This window comes from Magnolia sinica, chromosome 4, assembly GCF_029962835.1.
Source record: "Magnolia sinica isolate HGM2019 chromosome 4, MsV1, whole genome shotgun sequence".
In the NCBI taxonomy this organism is placed as follows: domain Eukaryota; kingdom Viridiplantae; phylum Streptophyta; class Magnoliopsida; order Magnoliales; family Magnoliaceae; genus Magnolia; species Magnolia sinica.
The window spans coordinates 47,785,204-47,807,793 of record NC_080576.1 but is presented as its reverse complement, the minus strand read 5'-3'; the positions used below and the strand labels follow the sequence as shown (position 1 = coordinate 47,807,793).

Sequence of the window (22,590 nt, the reverse complement as noted above, 5' to 3'; positions counted from 1 at the left end):
TTTAATACCCAGCTCCCTAAGAGACAGACGAAAAGATGAGGTAGGGACGAGCTGACCTTGAACCAACGATGAAAGGGTCCACTTTACCCTTACAATCGTGGTCGAAGCAAAGATGGGTAGAAGGTTAAAGAATGAAAATAAACCAACATTTCACATTCACCCTAGGGTTCTACATTAGCATTTTAAGCCATGAAATTAATAGTTCAAATCACTGCCTCATCACCTATGGACCCCACTTCTACCATACAAACTTCCCTCTCAGCATTGCAGAAAGCATGAGACAAGGTTTGAAGGTGTGAAGAATTGAATTGAGGAGAAAAACAAAATATCGAACAACAGATAGTTTCAAGACGAAATACATACATACATATATGCATAGAGAGAGATGGATAGCGAGACAGTACCTCATCGTCGAGAGGATTTTTGCCTTTTTGGTATAGCTAGCCTCAGCAGTCTTACAAGCTTGCTCCATTGCTCACTGGCTGCAAAGATGAAAAAAAAGGGAAAAAATGATTGAGTTGAGGAGAGTCAAGTTGAGTTTTTCCTAGTCGAGTCGAGCAAGTTTCTCAGGTTAACTAGGTTGAGTCGAGTGAGTTTCTCATCCCACTGACTCTTTCATTTTGCTAGTTCATTTTAGGACATGAGCCCAAAATTAAGTTGATCTAAATCTCAAGTGGACCACACCATGGGAAATAGTGAGTTGCTATTTCATATATTATGATATGTTGGAATTTGTGTTTTTTTTTGAAAATATTCAAAATTTTGAAATTTCGGGATTTTTCCGCCAAAACGGTTTTCTGGAATTTCAAATAAAAAGTACGGTGTGTGCTTTTAGTCCCACATCAGAAATGGTAGAAAAGTTTTTGGGGTTTATTTGTGGATGTGTGGGTAGTTTTCTTACTTGGATGTTTTGGAGATGGAGATGCTCGGGTTGTGTGTTCTAATGCATAGCATTGCAACACACGCATGCATGCACGCATCCCAAAATTTGTGTCAAGCGAGTTTCTCATCTCACTGACTCTTTCATTTTGCTAGTTCCTTTTAGGACATGAGCCCAAAATTAAGTTGATCCAAATCTCAGGTGGACCACACCATGGGAAATAGTGAGTTGCTATTTCATATGTTATGATATGTTGAAATTTGTGTTTTTTTTTTTTTTTTTTTGAAAATATTCAAAATTTTGAAATTTCGGGATTTTGCCGCCAAAACAGTTTTAGGGAATTTCAAATTAAAAGTGTGGTATACGCTTTTAGTCCCACATCGAAAATGGTAGAAAAGTTTTTAGGGTTTATTTGTGGATGTGTGGGTAGTATTCTTACTTAGATGTTTTAGAGATGGAGATGCTCGGGTAACACACGCACGCATGCACACATGCGCGTACTCGGGCTCGGGCACGGGCGTGGGCATGGGCGTGGGCAATGGCATGGGTAGTGTGGCTATAGAGAAGCTAGTTGGCACACTTTCAAACATTCTGAACCAATGATAACCACCTAGTAATGGCCCACTGCATGGTGCCTATATAAACTGGACCATTCCGGTCCAAAATCAATCATCTCAACACCATCTCTCTCATCAAATACTCCAAATTTCCTTTTTAGAATACTATGAACATTTTCACTATCTAATTCTACCAGAACAGATTTACTGTGTTAAACTGTTCTAAAGTAGACCCATCGTAATTGTTGCACGCCGGATCTAGACATGCTTGTCTAATCCTGGAAGCAATTCGCCTGTAACCTATCAGCAATTGATAAGGGGACAAATTATGCTTTAAGGACAACATATCATTTTACGTGATTCAGCCTAATTAAATGAAATTCATATATTATTTTATTTTTTATTTTCAGTGTATCTAACAGATTATTTTCTAACTATCTTAAAGCGTGATCATGAACACCGAAAGCGTTGCATTAGTCAAACTGACGAACCAGGATATGATCGGATTGGACCGATTCGATGGTTCAAATTTTACTAGGTGGCAGGACAAGTTGAAATTCTAGCTAACTGCTCTAAAGATCTTCTACATCCTAGACCCAACTCTCCAGCCTCTGCCTAAAGCGAAGGACACTAAGACTCTAGAAGAGGTCACTGCTAGGATCAAGTGATAAGAAGATGAACTATTGTCTCATGGCCATATTTTTAACGCTCTCTTTGATCAATTGTACGATCTGTAAACGGGGACCACATCAGTTAAAGAAATATAAAGTGCGCTAGAATACAAATACAAGGCTGAAGAGGAAGGTACATAGAAATTCCTAATTGCCAGGTATTTCGACTTCAAGATAATAGACAATATGCCGCTGCTGGCCCAAATCCATGAATTACAATTAATTGTAAACAAAATAAAGGTTTTAAAAATAGACCTACCTAAATCCTTTAAAGTTGGAGCTATTATTGTAAAATTGCCTCCGAGCTGGAAAGACTATAGGAAGAAGCTACTGCATAAATCCAAAGAATTTACACTGGAACAAATCTAAAAACATATTCGTATTGAAGAGGAATCTTGTAACCAAGACAAGAAGGATGACTCTAATGGTGCATATTCATACAAGGTGAATGCAGTAGAAAAACCATCCCAAAATAATAACTATAAGAAATCTAATTCCCTTAAACCTAACAAAAATCAAGGAAAATTCAAGAAAACCCAAAAGAAGAAAAACAGCAAACCCAAGGGATCTTATTATGTTTGCGGCAAGACCAGACATTTCGTCCAAGTCTGTAGGGACCGCAAAAGGCCTAAGAAGGAGGCTAATGCAGTAGACAATGATATCGTAGCAATGGTCACAGAAGTGAACTTAGTTCAAGAGAAAATTCTCGATTAGTGGTATGATATAAGTGCCACAGTCCATGTATACAACAATCGATCTACCTTTAAAACCTATGAAGACGTGACCAATGGTCAAGAGGTTCAAATGGAAAATGAAGGTCAATTGAAAGTTATGGACAAAGGAACTGTGGAATTACTCTTTACCTCTGGAAAAAAGATAATCCTGACTAACGTACTACATGTCCCAGACATAAGGACGAACTTAGTCTCAAGGGATCTATTAAGAAAACCTGGGATTAGGGTTGTGTTTGAATCAGGCAAGCTAATTTTGTCCAAGAACGAAAACTTTGTGGGTAAGGGTTATGCTTATAATAAGATGATTAAATTTTCTTTGAATGAAAAGAATTCTTCTGCTTACATGATTGAATCTATTATGTTATGGCATGGTGGACTAGCCCATAATGACTACAGTACCATAAAGCTCATGGCTAAGAATGGCTTAATATCATACAATATAATAATAAAGATAAATGTGAAGTATGCATACAGTCTAAAATAACTAAGAAACCATTCTCTAATATTGAGAGATTATCTAAAATATTAGACCTAGTGCATACTGACATATATAAACTAAATAGCGTTCTTACCCATAGAATGAAGATGTACTTCATAACATTTATAGATGATTGTTCAAGATATGTATATGTATATCTGTTAAAATTAAAAGATGAAGCATTTAATGCATACAAAATCTATAAATTCGAAGTAGAAAATTAATTAGTTAAAAAGATTAAAATCCTTCGTAGTGATCGAGGAGGAGAATATTTTTCTAATGAATTTTCTACCTATTGTGAAGAACGCGACATAATACATTAATGTACAACACCCTATACACCATAACAAAATGGTGTAACAGAAAGAGAAAATAGGACCTTATTGAAATGGTCAACTCAATGCTAATATAAGCACAGTTACCATTAAACCTATGGGAAGAAGCGTCGTTAGCCGCATGCCATGTTTTAAAAAGAATCTCATTTAAGAAAACCAAGACCTCTCCATACGAAATATGGAAAGAAAGAAAACCAAACATAGGGTATCTTAGAGAATTGGGGGTATCCTGCATACTGCAAAACTCTAGAACCTAAAAGAACTAAGTTAGGACCAAGAACTATCAGGTGCGTCCTTATAGGATATGCACAATATAGTAAGGCCTATATACTTCTAGACTTAGACTCCAATGTAATCATAGAGTCTAGATATGTAGAGTTCTTTGAGAACTCTGTATTCATGAAAAAAAAGAATACTGAGATTCAATCTTCTAATGAAACTATAAAAGAAACACAACTAGAAGTAGAAACACCAAGTGAACCTTGTAGGAGTCAAAGAGCAAGAGTAGAGAAGAGTCTTGATCCTAATCAAATAAACTATCAGCGATTCTCTTTTCATCTAGTTGAGGGTGATAGAGAGATGGTCATTAAAAAAATACTTATGGTTTTAACTTTAGAAGATGAACCTAAAACCTTTAGTGAAGCTATGACTTCAAGAGATTCTGCTTTTTAGAAAGAGGCCATTAATGATAAATGGATTCAATTACATCTAACCAAACATGGGAACTGATATATCTACCTTCAGGTTCTAAACCAATACCTTGTAAGTGGGTATTTAAGAAAAAATATTACACTGATGGTACAATTCAGACCTTTAAGGAAATGTTAGTTACTAAAGGTTTCTGACAGAAAGAAGTAATTGATTATTTTGACACATATTCACCAGTAGCTAGCATAACATCGATTAGGATCTTATTTGATTTAGCATCCATACATCATCTTCATATCCATCAAATGAATGTAAAGATAACATTCCTAAATAGTGATCTCGATGAGGAGGTATACATGGAGCAATCAGAAGGGTTTGTTCTACCATGCAATGAAAGAAAAGTGTGTAGACTTGTTAAGTCTTTATATGAATTAAAGCATGCACTAAAACAGTGACATGATAAATTTGATTTTAAAGTTCGGTCTTATGGTTTTGCACATAATATTGCTGATAAATGTATATACTCAAAAATATGTAATGATTATGTTGTAATCATATACTTGTATGTAGATGATATGTTAATAATCAGTAACAAAATAGAAGATGTAACTGTAATAAAGAAGTTTATCTCTTCAGTTTTCAAAATAAAGGATCTTAGACAAGTGGATACTATATTAGATATCAAAGTTAAAAAATATAGTAGAAGTCTTATATTATGTCAGTCTCATTATATTGAGAAAATACTAAACAAGTTTAATCACTTGAAAATTAAAGAGGCAAAAACCCCATTTGATCCAAATATCAAGTTAAAAGAAAACAGTGGAAGAGATGTTGCACAACTAGAGTATGCTAGTGCTATAGGCAGTCTTATATATGCGATGCAATGTATAAGACTGGATATAACATATGTTGTGAGTAAACTAAGTAGGTTTACGGGTAATCTAAGTATTGAACACTGGAAAGCTATAAGTAGAGTTGTAGGTTATTAAAAAAAATGAAAGAAATATGGCTATTTTACTCAGAATTCTAGCAGTATTGGAAGCATATACTGATGCAAGTTGAATATCGAGTGCATGGGACAACAAGTCTACTACAGGGTGGATATTCACCTTAGGAGGTGCAGCTATATCTTAGGGATCTAAGAAACAAACTTTCATAATGCACTCAATAATGGAATCTGAGTTCATAGCTTTGGCTGCTACAGGCAAAGAAGCTGAATAGTTAATGGATTTTCTATTAGAAATTTCATTATATGCGAAGCCTATACCGGTTATTTCACTTCATTGTGATAGTGAATCTACTTTAGCAAGAGCCTACAATAGGACCTATAACGAGAAGTCCAGACACATAAGTTTGAGACATGATTATGTAAGGCAATTGATTTAAGATGGAATAATTGCGATCTCATTTATGAAGTTAAGTAATAACTTGACTGATCCTTTTACTAAACCTCTAACGAGAGAGATAGTAAGGACAACATTTAAAGAGATGTGGTTGAAACTTTTTAATCAAAGTTCCACCAATGAAAGAAACCAAACTCAAAATTAGAAAATCTATAAAGATTGGGTTCAATGGGTAACAACAAATCACTGATAAGTGAAAAGTTTCAACACTAAATCTAAATAGCCTCATCTAGGATGAAAGAGCTGGCCATTATAAAAAAGGGTTGAGTATTAAAACTCTTAATGAAATCTAGTCAAATAGGACAAGTGTTTTAAGTAACGAAAACACAGAAATGATTTCACCTATGTGAATGTAGAAGTGGTGCCGCTTCTCATGAGAGTTAGAGTTATCTCGGGATCGTTCATGAAATCGGATAAGCACATGGCCATTAAAAGTGCTAAGCGAGTAGTGTGGAGGAACACATAACGCAGAAGATATTATGTGTGTAATATTTTCGGTTATGTTATATAGGAATAACTGGTTCAATACTGCACCAACTAGAAATTTTGAAATAATTTTAAAATACTTACACTAAGGAAAGATTCAAATCGCAAGATATCTTTCTTTGTATATAATAACTATTATTCTATCTTTGGTAGAGATTTTTCTATTTGTTTAAATTAAAAAAAAAATCAGTGAGGGATTGTTGAAATTTGTGATTTTTTGAAAAAATTCAAAATTTCAAAATTTCAGGATTTTACCACCAAAACGGTTTTCGGGAAATTCAAATTAAAAGTGTGGTGTGTTCTTTTAGTCTCACATCGGAAATGGTAGAAAAAATTTTGGGGTTTATATATACATGTGTGGGCAGTATTCTTACTTGGATGTTTTGGAGAAGGAGATGCTTGAGTTATGCACTGGAACACTCGCACGCTCGCATGAGCGTGCGTGCTTGCACTCAGGCATGGGCGTGGGCATGGGCAGTGTGGCCGTAGTGGCAATAGTTGACGCAGTGTGGTTAGAGCCCAGGTGCGATGGGTCTGAAATGAGCCAGTGCATTATAAGCGACTGAGAACGGTCAAATCATAAATTTAAAACGTTTAGCAGTTTCTGAAAATGACTAGCCGCCTTGAAAGCCACAACGGTCTGAAAACGGATGGGCCATAATGATCCAACGGTCTGATCTTATGATCCGACGACCAGAAATGGCTGGAATTAATGGTCAACGGTCAGAAAGGTTTTTCAAATGTTCTGAACCATTGATAGCCATGTAGAAACAGTCCACTACCTGGTGCCTATATAAACTAGACCATTCCGGTCCAAAATCAATCATCTCAACACCATCTCTCCCATCAGATATTCCAGATCTCCTTTTTAAAATACTGTGAATATTTTCACTATCTGATTCTGCCAAAACAGATCTACTATGTTAAACTGTTCCAAAGTGGACTCATCGTGATTTTTGCATGCCGGATCCAGACAGGCTTGTCTTATCATAGAAGCAATTCACTTGTAACCCATCAATAATTGATAAGGGAGCGAATCACGCTTTAAGGACAATGTATCGTTTTATTGATTTAGCCTAGGGAAATGAAATTCATATTTATTATTTTATTTTTTTTTATTTTCAGTGTATCCAACATATTATTTTCTAACAATATATACCATGCAACTTGGTATTTCAAATGTTATGATGTATCATGGTGTATCTCTGGCGCTTAGAACACAGGAACTTCTACTTTGATATCATTTCAAATAACCACTTACTCTAAAAGTTCTAGTATTAGATGACGGTGCATCAATGTATATCAACGGACTTTAACAATTTGGTCTCTCTCTCTCTTTTCATTTATATAATCTGAGTTTGTGAGCTTAATATAAAGGGATTGTATATTGCATTTTAATTTTATATAAGAGATTTCAAGAAACAATAGACCTATCCGCTACGCCCGCATCCAGAAAATGAAAACCGAACCCTTCGAAAATTGGTCGGGTTCTCACACCTTTGGCCATCCATGGTCCGGCGGACTATCAATCGCTGAACACTTGCTCTTCAAGGAAAAAGTTGGTCCTGTCTTACGTGGCGAGTCTAACCTGGGGATGCACGTTATTCTCATCCAACGGTCCAGATCCTTTCATGTGAGATTTTTAGAAGAATAACCTCGTAAAGGGGAATAGCACCCGAAGATGGATTGATGAAAAGGAAAAGAGCGAGAGAGATAAACAAGCTGTACTTCAAAAAGGAGTTGGGGTCCATCTCAAGTGATCCTGTACTGCCACGTAGCAGCTTTCTAGCACGTGTCAAAAGTAGGGCCCATATGGAATTCCTCGGCGAGGTTTTAAGAATGATCGATCGGAGCCGTTTAATCACGTATTAAGTTAATGCGGGCGCACTTGCATGCATGATGCGAGGAATTGTCTAACTGTCATCCCGCATGGAGATTCGTATCCCAATAACTGACACGTGCCAGGCGTCAAGGTAGATCAAGACCTTCCGGATAGAGAATGCTGTCTGTAGATGGTCTGATGTATAAGATCATATTGAAGGGACGATCCTAGCCATCCTTTCTCTTCCTGTTGAATGCTGACCATTGATCATTTTCATTTCATTGCCCATTTGATGTGGGCCGTTTGCTTAGCTAGGATCGTCCAGATTATGCGTTTTAATCTTGGACCATCTACTGACTGGATCCAGTAGATGGACAGTCAGGATCCACTGCTAAAAACCTCCCATGTGTCAGGTTAGGGGATGAGTATTTTCGTCTAATTTGTATTATCTATCAAGTTCGTGAACTCGTTTTGCGTCTGTCGCGACTTAGGTTCTAGCGTGTATCGCCACCCACTGTGGGACACATTCTGAGATGATCCAATAATTTGTACCGTCCAAATTTCTTTTACTACCATAAATAAGCTATTTAACTATCCTTTGATTTTTAAAATTGATTTTGAACCATTAAGAATTTTCTTTTTCATTTTTCTAAATCACTTACAGATATTGATGATCAGCACCATCAGTTCAGCGTAAATTCTTTCGGAGGGCCAAATGGCATAGACGCCACAAAATGGAAAGTTCTGATCATCAAATCACTGTACAGGTTGGACCCAGTGGACGGCCAAACACGATGGATCCAAACGAACTCCCAATTGTTCATATGGAATCCCGTGTGAAATTTGATTGGATAGATGTCGGTGGGGTCCACCACGTTTGTTTATGGCAGGTTGTGGGCCCAGAAATATGATCGTCGCCAAATCAGGAGTGTACTTAAAGTAGGCAGGTGGTGAACCCCACCATGATCGCCAAATCAGGAGTGTACTAAAAGCTGTGTTAGCCTTTGCCAAAAGAATCGGAGATTGATGAGATGGTCAGGTCCTGTATCTGTCATCCAAATGGGCCACTTGCATGCTTGTGGGGACCACCCACACGTTGCAGACTCTTCTATCCGCAACCTTTCCTACTTGTGGGGCCCACTTCTGGGGTTTTCAGAATCGTAGCATGGGGCATCGTGGTGGTATCATGCAATGCTCCATCCCAGATTATCTTATATTGTAGTTTGGTTTTTCAGTTTTTACAAATGAGGCCCACGGTTCAATGATCTAACCGCTGATAAATTGGTCCGTCTGGATGGCCATGGAAGAAAGAAAGTATATATATATATATATGAGTCATGCTCCCCTGCGCACCTACGCACGTGCGCAACTTTGCACACGTGAAATGGGTGTCTAATCTGAACGGTCCATGTGATGCGGAATCCCATAAAACCTTACGTGACAAATTTTCACCTTGATCTAATATTCTAGTGGGCCATAGCAAAGAGAAATACAAATCAAGGGAGGAAACTGTTTTCATTTTTCATGGCCCATAAAAGTTTTAGATCAAAATAAAACTTGGGCTTGGGGGGTTTCAGAAGGTGCTGCTTCACATGAACGGTTCAGATTTTGGATCCACATCACGTATGATGGGTTCTCAAAAAAGTTCGTACGTAGTACGTACGAACTGGTTCGCAGGTGAGCGTTTCCGTGTGTGTATATATATATATATATATATATATAGACACGCACCAGATGACATAATCCCAGCACTTTCGGTTGGTGCCAGCAAATAGGTGGTTTATAAAGAAAATACTGGACCGAAAAGGACAAATATTCTACTGCCAGGATCTTCCAATCTAGGAGTCTATTGAATCAACCATTCAGGTCACCCCAAAATCCAAGCGTCTGTCAATAATTATGTGGCGATCGAGCTGCTGCATGGTGAAATATCTGTCATGATTTCATGATGCTCCCACGTGCCGTCTGTTAAAAACTCCAAAATCTGACTGTTAGGATATTTGAATCTGGAATTTATTTATTTTTGTGTCGATCAATGGTTCATTTACTATTGGGCCCATTATATTGACGATTTGGATTACTGAATCTTGGATCCCAGTCGTACAAACTCAACGCCCCAGCACTGATGATAGGAAACTGCATATAAGGAAGAAGTGATAGTCCCTCTCTACTTAAACGTGAATATGGACCATCAATCTTGTGAGCCTTGCTGTAGATAACCTGCTCTTAGAAATCATTATTGCCATCATAATCGTGGCCTTCAATCCGAAGGCAGATAGTGTTGGCCTCTCAATTTCAAATTTAGTCCTGTATAATATGTGTGGGCATATTAGAACTGAAATTGCGGCTGGATTTCAACTGAACAATTGTAACCCTAAACGCCAAGGTAGGCAGAAACATCAAACTTTACTATATAACTGTTGTTTGAGGAGATTAGTTGCCTATTTAACCACTCTTAAGTTGTTTAAGATAGCAAGCGATTATCATTGGATAAGGTTTGTCCTTCAAAAATGAGTTACACCTTACTTCCGTTCAAAAGACTTCTAAATATAAAAGTAATAAATGAAAATAAATAAATAATAACAGTTGACTGTATTAAGTAACTATAAAGTATCTTTTTGAAAAGAATTACTTGCATTACAATAAGAATGGTGCAATGTATGAGTGTAGATTACCGCTACTCTTAATGTAGAATTACTTTACTAGTTATGCTAAAAAAGGTAAAACACAGGTTATGTTAAGATTATAATGGATAATTGATATATTTGATTTGTTTGATTTTGCATGAGACACTTTTCTTCATTCACCTTTTTTATTATGTATAAACCTCTCTAAAGTAACCATCTATGTGCTTCTTTCCATGGGCAATGGTTACAGCAACCGCTTTAATACCACTTCAGCCATCTAGGCTCTTCTTCAAAACCTGTTTTGATAACCACTTTAGAACTGCTTTTTGCTTCTAATTTATTGGCCATGTTCCACCTCGAAATGACATGTATCACCCGGGCAATGCCAACGATTATTTTTGGAAAATGTGCGCTAAATATTTTTATATATCTTATATGTATTGTATGCTTCTTATGTAATGATACATGTCCATTCTAATTATCTCTTTCAAGAATGATAAATAAATAAATTAATAATAATAATAATAATAATAATAATAATAATAATAATAATAATAATAATAATAATGAAGGTACGACAGACAGCACCGTTAATAAAATGAGTGCCACTTTGGAACAGCACTGTATGGTATTTGTGCTCTCATATCGAACGCTTTCTTTCTTACCAAAATATCATTACCCTAGATGCACGCCATGCAAAAGTGGGCCGCGCTACAAAGATGATCTTGATGAAAAAGAAAAATGATCCACCGATCAGACTACACAGTTGCAATCAATGGACAATTGATGGTCTAACTCTATTACAGTTTACATAGATCCTTATCGTGAGGTCCATCTTTTGCACGGCTGGGATTTTATGCGCGAATGATTTTTGGCTGAAAAGAAAAGGAAAAGAAAAGGAATAGGCCATGTTTGATAAATAGTCGGCGTGTGAAACGTAATTCGGCCGAAATTCTTGAATAGGCTTTTGCTGCTCCCTGGTAGCCTAATAAGCCAGAGGCGGTTCGATGCTCCAATAGAATATTGCCACGTGTAAAAGACTAGAACAAACGAGGACACGGGCGCAGGAAGTGTGTTCCACCTTGATGCTCGTGAGAAATCCACCCGGTCTATCCTTTTTTCCCATCTCATTTTTTATGTAAGCTGAAAAATGAGGAAGATCAACACTTAAGTAGGCTACACGATGGGAAACAGTGGTGATTGAATGTCCACCGTTGAAACATCCTTGGAGCCGCCGAAGTTTTGGATCATGCTAATATTGGAGTATTCAGTTAATCCCAATGGAATCCCAGTGGTAATGACTTTATGAACGGTTCAGATGGCATATAAACATCACGGTGGACCTTGGAAAGGTTTCAACGGGAGGCATTTCCCTCACCAATGTTTCCTGCCGTGTCATTTTCCTAGTCGAGTCTATGGTGATCCGAACCAGACTGGCTGGTGATCAAAGTTACATGGGCCCCAAAATGATGTATTTATTATGTTCACACCGTTCATCCACTTTTGGAGATCATCTCAGGGCATGAGCCAAAAAATAATCATCTCCAAAGCTCAACTAAAACCTTTTCATAGCCCATCATAATGTTTTTTTTCCATCCAATCTCTTCAGGTCACAAAGACTTAGATGAAGGGGAAAACCAAATATCATATTGACCCAAAACTTCTGTGACCCCAAAAGAGTTTCAATTGTAGATGTTCAATCCCCTACTGCTTTCTGCAGTGTGGTCCACTTGATCTTTGTATCTGTATTATTTTTTGGCTCAAGTCTTAATACAATCTCACCAAATGGATGTACGGTTTGGATATAATACATACCTCATGATGGGACCACAGAACTTGCTAACGTCAATACACAAGCTAAACCGCTGGTGTACCATACACCAGCTAATTCGCTTCCACGATGATCTGGAAAAACTCACAAACATTACGATGGGCCCCACCTAGGTTCCGACAGCAGGAGCTTCCTGGGGTCGGGGATAGCGGGGAATCCACGTTCAAGAAAAGACAAGGGAAGAAGCAGCTTGATGGGAACGATGCAGAGAATCGAAACCGAAAACACAAATATAAAATGGTAAAGGCAATGCGATCGCAACCTCCCTCTTTCCCTCTCTCTCTCTCTCTCTCTCTCTCTCTCTCTCTCTCTCCCCATCGATATCTCAAATCAATCCAAATCCTAACTCCCTCTTCCAACACATCCAATCCTCTTTCCTTTTGGACCTTCTTCTCGCGAGGTCTCTCTCTCTCTCTCTCTCTCTCTCTCTCTCTAATTATCATTGATGGTCTCTTTCTATTTTTCAATTTGATCTTCTTTCCTAAGTGGGGATTTTTCTTCTATGGTTGATTATTCCAGGGTTTTGTCCATTAAGAGGAGAGTGTACAGCTGGTGATCTTTGAGGCTGGTCTTCTTGTTTATTTTTCGGATCCAAGGCCCGTCTCTCATTTTGTTTTCTACTTAGAAGGATCAGAATCATCTCTAGAAGAAATGGCACCAATGACTTTACCTCCTGGCTTCCGTTTTCATCCAACCGATGAAGAACTCGTTGCCTACTACCTGAAGAGAAAGATCAACGGCCGTAAGATTGAGTTAGAGATCATTCCCGCAGTCGATCTTTACAAATGCGAGCCATGGGATTTACCAGGTATCATCGTCATCATCAATCTCATGATCATTTTAAGAAATTTCAGTAATATTAAAGCATGCACACTGATAGGTTTGTGCAGTCTTAACATGTTTAGATTAGGTTTCTTTAAAAAGGATACAATGATTTAGTTCACATGTTGTATTTAAGAAGGACAATGGTAATCCAATCATCAAATTCTCATCATCAATATCAAAATGGGATTATTTCCCAAAGTAATTATATTCGTATGAATAAAATATCAAAAGAAAAGCTTACACATTCTAATATAAATTATCTTTAAAAAAACAATTAGTTATAAAATAGCCCCATTTTCATAGCTATTTTGTTCAATTGTCAATATTTTAACGTAAAGGTAATCTTGAACATTAAGACATGATTGAAGAATATAATAATCTCATCTAAGTAACCTCATTTGTTTCTTTTCTTTTCTTTAAGAAAAATAAAATTATTTAAGCTCCTTTTGTATTGTTATTATTAGAGCTTTGCTGCAATAAAGCCCACCTACAGGCCGCACATGTGCCAGCATGGCACATGGGTATGAGATCCAATTCATCCATTAGGTTGGTCCAACCTTGTACATGTTTTCCCAAAAATAAATCTGGTCCACCAGCATGTGAGCCTCAATATTGGAAAAAGGCAGATCGGTTATAGCAAACTTCAGCCAAGTTTTCAGAGCCGTACTTTTGTTCTGCAAACTGTGGCCCACCTGATCAGTGGATCAAGCTGATTCTTCGGCTAAGGATTCAATCTGATAGATGGATTGGATCTGCTACCTAGGACATTTATGGCCTGTGCATGATTCTCATTGCAGGTACGTATGGACTTAGCGATGATTTACTACTGCTACTATTATCATTAGAATTTTGCAATATGTACATGGTTGCTTTGAAGAATCCTTCTTCAATGAAAATATTGTAAGTTTTTTTATCACCTAGTTTCCATTGTATGGCCCACTAGAAATGGGTCCCTGACTGCCCATGTATGGCCAATGCATTGCTCTGGTCCCTGACTGCAGCCAATGAGAACCATCCAAGATGTCCTCAATTAAGGGGGGGGGGAAACAAATGGCCCACAAAAGAATTCTTGTTCTTTTCTCATCCCACGTTGTAGATTGTCATGAGCACCTCATTTTTTTAATCGTAGTATGTTGTGAATAGAGTGCCAAAAGAAAGAAAAAGGAATGAGAGAGTAGAGAGAGATAGAGTCAAAAGCAAAGGTGCATGCATAGTCTCCAAGAGATGTGTTCTGGGTTTTGATGATTTCTTCAGTTTTCTATAGATTTCTTCCAAAATAAAGATACTATACTTGTTAAGTGTACTCTTTTCATGTAGAGGAAACTTCTATAAAGATGCCATTGGAATCTGTCCACTTTACACGTGGCATATAGGCACGTCAATCTCGACCGGCAAAATTAATGGGCCCCATTCTGTTGGAATGTGGTCCAGAACTTGAATCAATCGGACAATCCTAACCTTTGATTGATGACTAATGAGTCGGATGTGACTCGTCCCGATTGACTCGGACTCCATCCAGTCCGATCGTGTTCCGCATAACGAGTCAGCGTTGAAATTTTGCCTGACTCGAACGAGGCATCTCGACTCGGTCTCCCAACTCAGTCAAGAATGAATGAATCCGTCCCAGTTCCCGAGTCTTCAATCCATGATCCCAACTGCCAAATTGGTGAATATCAGACGAATGGCTGAAAATAAAATGGTCAACCGTAAAAATCAGATGGTTAAGTTCAATATATTTTTCAAGTTGTGATCCATCCATGATGGGGTCCATAATTTGGAAGGTCCAAAATTATAGTGATGCATGCCACGTGGACGGTGGGTGGATTGTACACCCAGACCCTTTTCCACATCAATCATACATTTGGAATTTCGCAATGCTCTCTACTTCATTTTCCTCCGTACCAATCAGGAGTACTGACGATCAGATACAGCGCCTGCATCGTAAGTTATAATACAGTCATTTCTCTCCCGCCAACATGTCACACGTGTAGAATATTGTAGCTCTGAAAAAGGTGGGTCACACCATGATGAGCACCTCGTATGAAAGTCAGGCCCATCCGGACATACAACGGGAAACAACATCAATATGAATGACAGCCGATGATGTGAATTACAGTACTGATGTAGCCCTCCCAATGAAGTAGATCGGCTTGCATTTGGTCCCAGGTCACCATCAAGTCGTTGGTCCACCTTTACGACGGATAGGATTTTCTACATATATGACAAATTCACGAAAATGGTTGTATAGTCACTTATTATACAGCAGCTGTATCTGATCATTTCTCGTCCAGAGACTCTTCCTTTATTGAGAAGACTAGGGTGATAGTTAACCGCCATTTTAAAGCTCTGATATCCGATTTGTTTGCGTTCATCTTGCATACATGCACATCAATCCAGATCGTCCATGTTTTTAGCTCCCATTTAAGAAAATGGTTACCACTACCATCATCATCTTCAAACATGCACGTCAATCCAGACCGTCCATGTTGTAACTCCCAACTTAAGAAAGTGTTCACCACTAGCTATCATCATCATCTTCACGGTACCACTGTAAGTATGACCATCATCACCATTGTAAAATGAATGTTAGTGAAATGTATCGTTTTTTTTTTTTTTTTTTTAAATCACAGAGAAATCATTCTTGCCAAGCAAAGATCTTGAGTGGTATTTCTTCAGCCCTCGAGATCGTAAGTATCCGAACGGATCGAGGACGAATCGAGCGACCAAGGCCGGCTACTGGAAGGCAACGGGGAAGGATCGGAAGGTGATGTCCCACATGCGGGAAGTTGGCATGAAGAAGACGCTCGTCTACTACCGAGGACGTGCTCCCCACGGCTCACGGACGGACTGGGTCATGCACGAATACCGCCTCGACGAAAGAGAATGTGAAACTCTCTCAGGCTTGCAGGTGCAATCTTCTCTTCTTCTTCTTCTTCTTCTTGTTTTTCTTTTCGTTATTCTTAATTTTGATTGTTAGGAGGAATGATCGGTGATTACTTACAACTGATTGCATTGAGATTCATATGCAAGCACGTCATCTGTTTGGGACATCTGATCCATGCAAGAAGTGGGCCCCATCGTTCCACTCGTCAACCTGGCCAACCTGTATGAAAATAATGGATGGGTCTGAATCAGGATGCTGATGGTCCACTTGGAAGTTCGAATGTGGCCCACAGGTGAACCAGCCTGATTTTTGTACCCATCGATCTTAATGGCAAGGCCCACCTTATGCATGGCTCAGATTATCTTACAGAGGTAAGTTCACATGAAACCGGTTGTAGGTGATCATTTCTCAGGTTTTTAGTTTCTAAGTACTAATCACATTCTATCATCATAATGCTTTAATCAAGATGAATGTTGCTTATAGGACGCTTATGCGCTGTGCCGCGTGTTTAAGAAGAATGGGTTGGGCCCCAAGATGGACGACCAATATGTGGCTCCATATGACGACCATTCTCAATGGATGCATAATGACCGTTCATCTGGCATGGAACTCTCTTCTGATGGAAGAGGGGAAGATATGGAGAGTAATGGCTATCCATTCCCATCAGATACATGCTCATCGGGCATCGTCCAAGGAGCCTTCCACGTCCATGAACAAGGAGATGGGGCATGGATGCAGTTTCTTGCAGAAGAGGCACTTAGCTCCACGGACCCTCCATTTCCGGACAATGCAGATTTTGCCTTTCTTCCATCTAAGGTAACATTTCATCTTGGGACACGTCTCATGTTGGGTAAGCTACAATCAGGACTCTTCATCAAGTGGGCCCCGCCGTGTATATAGCACTGGCCTATAAAAGAGGCTGGGTCAGCCATTGCATTTGTTATACACATGTGGCCCACCCGATGATCAGACTGTTTTAATTTGTCAGACAGGGTCAGATAGATGGTGGGTCTCACATGATGAACGGTCCATCCATCAATCCATCGTTGCCAATTAGCCACATGGTCAGATGATCTGGACCATCCATACGTTGAGCCTATGTCAATTGCCAAACATGCAAAAATCACATTGATTGCTCAATACTAGCCATCTGATTGGTGGCTCCCACAGTTCAAACTGATGGTCACCAATCTACATTCAACAGTCAACATCAGACAGCTAGGATCGTACCATTGGAAGAAAAAAAATAAATAAATAAATAAATCAAAATCAAAATGCTTCCAACTCCAAATCATTTTTAGACTTTTTGCTCACCTTGACTTTTTCAACTGGCTAACAAACCTCCTACCCTTAATTTTAACAAAATGACAAATATACCCTTGAGTTATTAAGTGACTAAACTACCCCCACATGTTCTCATTATCACAGCTTTTTGAGTGTCTCTGCAGGTGGATGTAGCGCTAGAACGCGCAAGATTGCATCAACGGCTGACATTGCCTCCATTGGAGATGGATGATTTCCCACAGATTGATCTCCCGGGCCCGCATTCCGTATTTTCTCGACCTGATGTAAATCAAGTGGACATTCTACAAGAGATCCTATCCGTTGCTTGTGCGTCACAACAACTCATTGATCAATCCAACCATAAGGAAATGTGGGCCACTGCGAAGTATCATCCTTCCGATGAACTTTCCCCGGTGACGGAGCTAGAAATCGGTGGAAGAAATGAGAAAAATCAAGTGGGCGACGTGGTCTCGTCGAAATTAATCGAGATTAGTGATCTGGAAGAGGAGTTCAAGGGTGCAAAGGTTGTGGAGAACTTGCGAGGGGTAAAAATGTCACATAAAAATCTAGAGGAGGTATGTAGGAATACTACCATAAATTTCACAAATCTACAAAATGACCCTAACTTTTAAAGCTATTTTTCTGGGAGGTTTGCTAATCTTACTCGCACTCCCTATCTCCTACACATTGCATGGCACACATGTAAAAAGTGCATGCCTACTTGAGATCTGAGCCACTCATCAGGAGGACCCACCATTTATATACAATACCCAAAAATCTAGGTCTATCAGATAATCCTAAGCACTGAATTCGAGTGTAAAATGAAATCATACAACTTTCAATATCCGTCCATCCTTAATTCAGTGTTTAGAACTATATATCCCACTGTCCTGATTTCTGGATATCTACACATCTATAGTGGGCCCTCCGAATGAACGGATTCGATCTTGTGTAGGTTCCCCTGCTAATTACATGTATGCCACGGGTCAGTTGTGAGAGTAAGGTGGCGCGTGTAAGATTACGTGTTTTGTTTGCTGTGAACTTTACTTGGATAGAACCATCACAAGCATGGTGTTATATAGTTCCCCTTTCACTTCCACGTGACAAGGTAAACGGTGTGTAGGCTTGGACCGTCCAACAAATGGCCCCTTGCATGGATGGCCTGTGGTTAAAAATTGACCGAACGGACGTTCTTAAAGTATTTGATGGGCGGCCTTCAAATGGACGGTAAAAGGAAAAAATAATTAACACTTACAATTCAGAGGGAAAATTATCGCTGGGATAGTCCTGTTGGTGTAGTTTTAGAACCATGGTCCATCTAATGCAGAGCCCGCTAGCTGGGTGGTCTTGGTTCGCTGTCTACCCATCCACGTGGACGTCCAAGTGGCTCTCTACCATACCGACTCGGATTGCCTGCGACAGGAAGCTAGGTGGGGCCCACCGTGATGTTTGTGGGAAATCCACTCCGCCCATCTATTTTGCAAGATCATGTTATAAAGTGGAGAAAAAATGAGGCAGATCCAAAACTCAAGTGAGCCTCACCACAGGAAAAAGTGGGTAGGAAAATGCCCATGTTAAAACATCCCTTAAATCCGTTCATTTCTACTAGGATGAGCTGAAAATACGAAAATATTAGCCTGATTCGAAACTTCTCCAGCCCAGCCCAGGTGTTTTTTTAACTTTTATTTATTTAAGGGAAGCGCATATATTTATTTTTATCAACGTACTTACAAGCTTTCGGCCCAGCCCAGGTATGTTTTAACTTTTTATTTATTTAAGGTAAGTGCATATATTTATTTTTATGAACGTACTTACAAGCTTTTGGTATGCTCTCGCCTCGAAAAACAAAGGGACCTATCATATATCCTATAATATACTCAATTACACGTAATACAAACTTTGACTCTCAAGTTTCCCACCCCTACTTTATCAAAGAGTAAATTTCCTTAATGGTAAGGGAAAGAGTGGAGATACCTCGTTTCAACACTTGAGGTCTTGGTATCGATCCCTAGTGGGAGTGGCTAACATGGAGTGTGTGTACTGAAATGGGTGTGTACTAACAAGCTAACCCAAAAAAAAAAAAAAAATGGTAAGGGAAAGCTCGTGCAGCTAAATGAACAGCCGCTTATCTGTGATTCGCTACCTGACCCCTGAACAAATCAACTCAGCTCCACCAATACCACATCCTCCGCATCGACAGGAACCTCCCGTTCAGGATATCAATTACAACCGTTGAATCACTTTCAAATTCCACTTTCGTAAATCCCGTTGCTCTCCATTCTGTTCAGGAATGTTTCAACCTTTGGCGTGGACTATCTTATTTTTGGACCCATGTCAGTAACATTACGGTGGGCCCCACCTAGCTTCTATAGCAGGCAATCCTGTAATTAATTAGTTTTCACTAACAAGAACGGATGAGCCCGTATTGGGCCATGGATGCTGTAACTAACATGCGGCTAGTGATTTCGCAGAGCACGCAAGAGCACAACACAGTGCTAATAGAAAGCATCTCAAATTTCCAAAAGAAAGAGGAGCCAAACACTGATAAAGGTACGCCTCACTCACTAAACTCATGTTTCTTTACTTTATTTCTTTTCTTACTTCGGTGGGCCACTATTTACACAAACCCTATTGATAGATACACTCCTTTTTTCTACTTTTGGCAGTACAATACCACAAGTTACTTTTGCATTGCGAAAGAGGCTACAGTTTACCAAAAAAAGAAAAAACGAAAACCCTATTGATAGATGCACCACTCTTTCCTTTGTAACACAATACCACAAGTTCTTATTGTATTGCCAAAGAGGCCTCTATTTAGACACATCCTATTGATAGATGCACCCCTCTTTCCTGCTTTTGGTAATACAATGCCATAAGTTATTGTATTGCCAAAGTGGCCGAATCCACTGTAACGCTTTGAATGTTAAGCTTAACTTACAATGCACCCAACCTAATGTGTGCATGACATTCAACCCGTCCAACATGTGGACCCCCTCATGTTTTCCTTACTGCCTAAAAATCACACCGACCCGAAAAGCAGTTGGATCACCATGAAAAATCATCCAAACAGCAGGTGGGTCACAACATGAAAAATCATGCCTTGTATCTCTAGAGTTATGCGGTGTGGCCGGCTTGATGTTTGAAATGGTCATCTTCGATTGGAAGAAAAGGGTGCATTCATCAACTGAGAAATGTGAAGATTTCCACATAGAAATTTGCAATTAGCGAGGAACATCCAAGCCGTGAAAAGGGTGGGTCACACCATTAAAGATCACCTGATCCGAAAATGAGATCAACTTGTCCCATGAACAGATCATACTGGTCTTAGATTACGGTGTGGCCCACCTTTTGGATGTAGCTAGTTTCACACACGTGACACATTGGCTGCAAAGAAAGCATTGCATGTGAAAGCTCACACACAAATATTGCATGTGAACATTTCTTTGGATACCATACCATTGGCTAAGAGTTAGACTGCAGGAGGAATCAATCAAAATCGCAATTTGAAGCACTTGAATTCTGATGACACAGACTACGAACCAAACGATTTCTCTCTTGGATTTATCAACGCAGATGGTGAGATGGACAATTCCCCGGGCACACCCACCTTCGACGTATATGAGAAGATCGAATTCAACCGTGGATTGTTCGTTGCGAGCCATAATGTGGCCCAGACGTTCTTTCACCACATTGAGCCCTCGAAGACGGTTAGTGTCCATATGGATGTGATGGTAATGCATGGCTTTCCGGGACTAGAACCGGATATGGGCCGTAAATGCTGCAATCGGCAGTCCACTTTTAGCAAGTTCAAGGCGTTTGCTAGAGATAAGTTGGTGGGGATCAAAACGTTCGTAAATATGGCGAATTCGACGGTAGGTGTACTTGCAGTTCTACTGACATCTTTCATTTGTCTTGGGGAGGTTTTGGAGAATCTCGTTTGAATGAGAAGAGTAGTGTTTGGCTTCACCAAGGTTGGAGAAAGAAGCATTTCCAATTATTTTTGAACTGGAAATGGCCTTTCTTCGATGTTGAACTGTGGGATTGACATTATTTCTAGCTCATGACATAACACAAAGGAGATTTAATTCTTTTCTTCTCTCTTGTTTTTTTTTTTTTTTTCATATATCAAAATTTATATATATAGAAAGGGAATATTGATAATTAGACTTATGTTGGGAATCATATGTATGTTTATGAAATTTGTTTTAGTTGTATTGATTAAAGATGGATTAACCTCCCAAGCAAAATGCTTGGGTGGTTTTTAAACATGTTAGTATTTAAAGGAAGTTTGTGATCATGTTTCATTCTCATCAGCATTTGAAGTTCTTGAGTTGCTTCCCTTAAGACAGTATTTTTCCTGGTGCAAATAAATACAGCGCGAATTTACGTCTGCCACTTGCAATCAACCAAATTTCAAAATGACAATTATTAACTATGGAAATATTAGACAACTACGAATATTTTTTTCCTTAAAACAAAGTCCCGCGAATGTGTTGTTAGTGAAGTTAAACTACAGTTGGTTATAGATGATCAGTCCTCTAGAGTTTCAAGGCAAGATATCTGGTTTAGTAGTTGAATAAAAGGCAAAAGGAAAAAAAAAAAAGAAAAAGAAACTATTTGCTACATAAAAACGCATGTGTCCTACATTGTGTGGCACCTATCCTTCTATCTAAATCATCCAAACTATTAGGCATGTGGCGGACCAACATAGCTCTACGATCACATTTACTGAGCGATCATAATTTTATAACCCATCCAATTGGCACTTTTGAAATGGATTTTTATAAGTAAAATAGTGAGTAGTCTGGATGAAAAGGTTTGTGAACGGTGGATGGTGGAAGTGAAAAAAAAAAAAAAAAACCGGGTCTAATTTTAAACATGCATGAATTAACACAAATGGTACTTTTTTCTTTTTTCTTTTTTATAGTCGTATTTTATTTTATTTTATTTTATTTTTTTAAATGAGCATTTCATTGATGGCAAAAGATAGAAAAAGCGGTTATTGGGGCAGGGCTAAAAGGGAAAGGCCTGCCTTCATATCCCATACGGAATAGAGCCCGACCCCACTTTATCTAGAAGAATCCAACCCAAGATGAGAGAGGCTGGAGATATCCCGGAAGAATTG

General features: G+C 38.9%; 1 protein-coding gene across 3 annotated transcripts; it reads left to right on the top strand.

Annotated features, from left to right (window-relative positions):
- The first annotated feature begins 12,771 nt into the window (after positions 1-12,771).
- LOC131243087 (NAC domain-containing protein 54-like) lies at positions 12,772-21,773 on the top strand. 3 transcript variants are annotated; one of them, XM_058242176.1, is made up of 7 exons: positions 12,772-12,872; positions 12,992-13,280; positions 15,928-16,205; positions 16,665-16,997; positions 17,630-18,040; positions 19,937-20,015; positions 21,039-21,773. In XM_058242176.1, the coding sequence occupies exons 2-7, from the start codon at positions 13,124-13,126 to the stop codon at positions 21,404-21,406; spliced, it is 1,626 nt and encodes a 541-aa protein (XP_058098159.1). In that variant the 5' UTR covers positions 12,772-12,872; positions 12,992-13,123; the 3' UTR covers positions 21,407-21,773. The 3 variants fall into 3 exon arrangements, with proteins under 3 accessions (XP_058098159.1, XP_058098158.1, XP_058098157.1); XM_058242175.1 differs by having other exon boundaries at positions 20,997-21,773; XM_058242174.1 differs by having other exon boundaries at positions 20,946-21,773.
- The last annotated feature ends 817 nt before the right edge of the window (positions 21,774-22,590 follow it).

What these genes read in the sequence shown, in the direction of transcription:
- LOC131243087 (XM_058242174.1), top strand. Translation starts at nt 13,124, where the DNA reads ATGGCACCAATGACTTTACCTCCTGGCTTCCGTTTTCATCCAACCGAT. An exon ending in CGAGCCATGGGATTTACCAG is followed by an intron (nt 13,281 to 15,927) that starts GTATCATCGTCA and finishes TTTAAATCACAG; the next exon opens with AGAAATCATTCTTGCCAAGC. An exon ending in AAACTCTCTCAGGCTTGCAG is followed by an intron (nt 16,206 to 16,664) that starts GTGCAATCTTCT and finishes TGTTGCTTATAG; the next exon opens with GACGCTTATGCGCTGTGCCG.